At 42.6% G+C, this 3,796-nt stretch overlaps 1 protein-coding gene across 1 annotated transcript; it reads right to left on the reverse strand.

Moving 5' to 3' along the window:
* Positions 1-2,112: 2,112 nt before the first annotated feature.
* LOC105054394 (chaperone protein dnaJ 11, chloroplastic) lies at positions 2,113-3,070 on the reverse strand. Its single transcript, XM_010935877.3, has one exon. It carries the CDS (start codon positions 3,040-3,042, stop codon positions 2,470-2,472), a length of 573 nt encoding a protein of 190 aa, XP_010934179.1. The 5' UTR covers positions 3,043-3,070; the 3' UTR covers positions 2,113-2,469.
* Positions 3,071-3,796: the final 726 nt, after the last annotated feature.

The following is a 3,796-nucleotide window of genomic DNA, read 5'->3' on the forward strand; positions in this document are numbered from 1 at the left end:
CACCGTTTTATTTTATGACCGTCCATCTTTTGATGATGGCCATTCATGACTGCACAATACTGTACGTTCGATGCCGTGCACACCACAAATAAACAGTGCTCATATTTAATTGGGCCAAAGCAAAAGTCGCCCCAGCCAACAGAGAACTGGAGCCAATGGGGTCCCCACTAGCTTTGAAGTCCCATGCACGCCGAGAGCGATATGGGTCCGGAATCCAATCGGGGGGGATTCCCATTGGATAGGCTAAGGATTGAGTTCGTAATCTCTTTTGTCCTGTTACATGACTCGTTCCGGGGCCGCTCCACTGACGAGGATGGCTCTTTCTTTTACATGGCTTTTTCTCCATGCCTCTCCCTGTCTGTTGACTTGGCACTCACAAAAGGAAGCTCCAACACTCCCCACCATTTCTCCATCTCGCACGTTACTCCGTTATACGCTATCTTATTTATTTTATCCTTGTCAATTTTTTTTTTTAAGGTACGATGAGGCCTAAAAACAGAAATAAACAGTTAATATCTTACATAACACAGCTCTTGGGCGTTCTTTTTTTTTTCTTTCTTTCTTTTCTTTTCTAGATCTTGGTTGATCTCTGTGGGAAAAATAAGTGAATATCACGTGAATTTGGGTTCAAAATATAAGTAGATATTTGGGATTGGATTAGGTCTAATTTAGATCTAAATTAGATCAAGTAGACGATCCATCTTTTTTGTCTTAAAAAACAGTATATGATCCATTATTTTTTACGAGCTACTGTGGAAATAAAACTTGGATTTAAAAATTTTGAACGTTGGATTTGCAATGGGATCAGACTCACACGCAAGCTTTAAAATTTAAAATGTTGTAGCCTCCTGAAATTGTACCAACCAGATATTATCTTCTAGACTCTTGAAATAGTGCCAAGTAGATATGAAAATTTTGTCATATTGCTTCCCAAGCTTACTTTGTCTTTGTTTTACTCTGGACCTATTTAATTTATGGGAAGAATTTTTTCTCATTAAAATATTTTTCTAAAAAACTGATGTCTGGATGTGTGATTCTTGAAAAATATAATTTTTTTTATATTTGATTGATCATGAAAGCATGATACATTATAAAGTGCTTTATGTTCAATTAAGCATTTATTTTTCTTAAAAAATTATGTAAAAGATTTATTATGCTTTTAATAAATGGAATGACCTTAGTTCAAGGATAACGGCATATTTGGAGAAAAAAAAAATTTAATTTTCAATTGGTGGAAATTAGTTATTTCCATATCCTATATGAATTTTTTTCTATAAAAAATATGAAAATCTTATTATTATAGAACTATTATTTTTCCACCTCTTTTCTTTCAAAACTCTTAACTAAATATGAGGCTTTTCTTTGTATTGCTGTGGACCATGCTTTTCCTCCACCTTTTCTCGTTAACCAAACGAGTCCTTCGTACGGTAGACGATGATGAGTATAAGAACTACTAGGGGAACGATTGAAAAAAAATGCTAGGAGACATCAAGTGTTTCCCAGTGTTGCATGATTTAATGATGTTAGAGCAAAAAAAAAAAAAAAAAAACACACACACACACCTGATCACTGCCTTCCACTTTGTTTTTCAGACGTAACTCTGTTTCGGGGTGTTAGCAATGTAAAAATCATGGCTACACAAATGTAATGCTCTTGGATCTTTTTCAGTGGATGAATGCTGGCTGCTCGTTAAAATATTTTGATGGAAGAAAAGTTACTTTGATCATAGGTCTCGTAGGATTAGCACATCAAAAGTCTGCAGGTTTTGGCGCTTAGAACATCAAAACTCTGCAACTTTTTTGCGATGTCGCCAAAAGCAACATGTTGAGACAAAGTTCGCGCAAACAATTTTTGTGAACATGTAAGTTCTCCAACTCCTTATGTGGTTCGAGCACTCTCCCGAACTTGGATTAGGTTTCTGGAACTTAGTAATCTCGACTTTCAGAACTTTAAATTTCGAAAGTTTTACACTGAGAAAAGAAATGGCCATTAAAGAAAAATACATCCAAAGATTCCTACCAGCTAAACAAAAGTTGCACCTTTTCACCAAACTAATTCGAACCACACACCTAACCAATTCCAACCAGGAAAATTAACAGCCAACACAAAACAGAGACAAGAACATTTAACATCGCTACTACGTTATGTTAATAGTATTTTACATATATCAAACTCTCATAGATGAGGAAGGGTTACAAAACCTGAAATATTTTTTACAAGCAAGTACCAAAAGAAATCAGAAGAAGAAGATGGCTGTGGCAGCTTTACATAATACCTGGCTCCATCCACACCCACCACCTTAAGCTACCTAGATCCGACCAAAGCCCAACGATATCATCTCACGGCTCCGGCGGCCGCACGTGGCTACAGATCCGTCGGTAGAAATGATGGAAATATATAGAGGTTTCGATCTACTTCGTCCGAATCCCATCGGACGGCTCCACCGACACTGGATCCCGATCGAACGACCTACCAGCACTGGTCGGTCTCCCAGGTCCGGCGTCCGTAGCCGGGGAAAGAAGGGGAGCGCGAGAAAGGCTGGAAGGAGGAGGAAGAGGGCGTCGCTTGTGGCGAGTGGCGGATGGTCCGGCGGTGGCGGCCGAGGAGGAGGAGGAGCTTGCGGTCGTAGTCGGCGCGCTTGTCGGGATCGGACAGGGTGGAGTAGGCCGCGTGAATCCGGATGAACTCGTCGGCCGAGGTGCCCTTCCGGTCGGTGGCCAGGACGTCCGGGTGGCACGCCCGCGCCAGCCGCCGGTACGCGGCCTTGATCTCCTGGCCGGTAGCGCCTGAGGGGAGGCCGAGCACGTCGTAGAGCGACGCGAAGGAGTTCGAAGCCGGAGATAGGGCGGCGGGCGGGGGCCGGCGCTCCGCCGCGGCCGTGTACGCCGCGGAGATGCGCGGCGAGCGGAGGGAGGTGGCGGATCGAGGGGAGGGAGGAGCGGCGGAGCGCGGGGGAGAAGGGATGATCCGCAGGCCGAGGATCTGGGAGGACGCGGCGATCATGATAGCAGTCAATAAATCCGGGAACGATAGGATCGGCATGGGAATGGGAGAACCTCTTTTATAGAAATAAGCTTGGGTGTGGGGTTTAAAAAAGTGGGGTTGGTCTAACCGTGGTTAAGAGTGAGCGAATTGTTATAAAAACTATGTGGAGTGTAGGCAACTTATCCCCATTTAAATGTCCGTGCGTAACTCCAACTTGGCTTGGCCGAATCAGCAGCGAAGGGGTGCATTAGTGGCATTGTGTCCCTTTTTTCTGTTTTTTTTTTTTTTTGATGAAGTGGGATTGTGGCACGTTGATAGGTAGCAAAAGAACTTCTCGAGTCAGGATGGGTTATATCTTTCACGCCATAAAAGGATCGGATCATGAAATGGTGGTTTCAAGATTTGTGCAGATAGACGAGTGAAGGAGTTTGGAGTTCTCTGAGATCCATGCAGGATGCAATTATCAACATCAATCATTCTTCTTGCGCAAAAAAGAACCTATATCCCTCCAGTTGCCACGGTTAGGGAGCTGCGTTTCTCTTCACTATTTTTTTTTTTTTTTGGATAGAATAGAAGACCGTATAGCTATGCTGCAAAAGAAAAAAGACCGTATAGCTATGCTCTAAATAAATACAGACCTCAAAACAGCAAATATCAACTTACAAAAGGCTCACTACAAACCACAAAGGGCAGAATATAACCAAACGAAAGCTGGCATAAGTGTAGCAAAGTAGAAACCAAAGCAACCGATGCCCGGCATAAGGAAGCTCCAGTGAACGGCATGTGGTAGTAATAAAAGAATTGACTTTGT

This window comes from Elaeis guineensis, chromosome 11, assembly GCF_000442705.2.
Source record: "Elaeis guineensis isolate ETL-2024a chromosome 11, EG11, whole genome shotgun sequence".
NCBI classification, from domain to species: Eukaryota; Viridiplantae; Streptophyta; class Magnoliopsida; order Arecales; family Arecaceae; genus Elaeis; species Elaeis guineensis.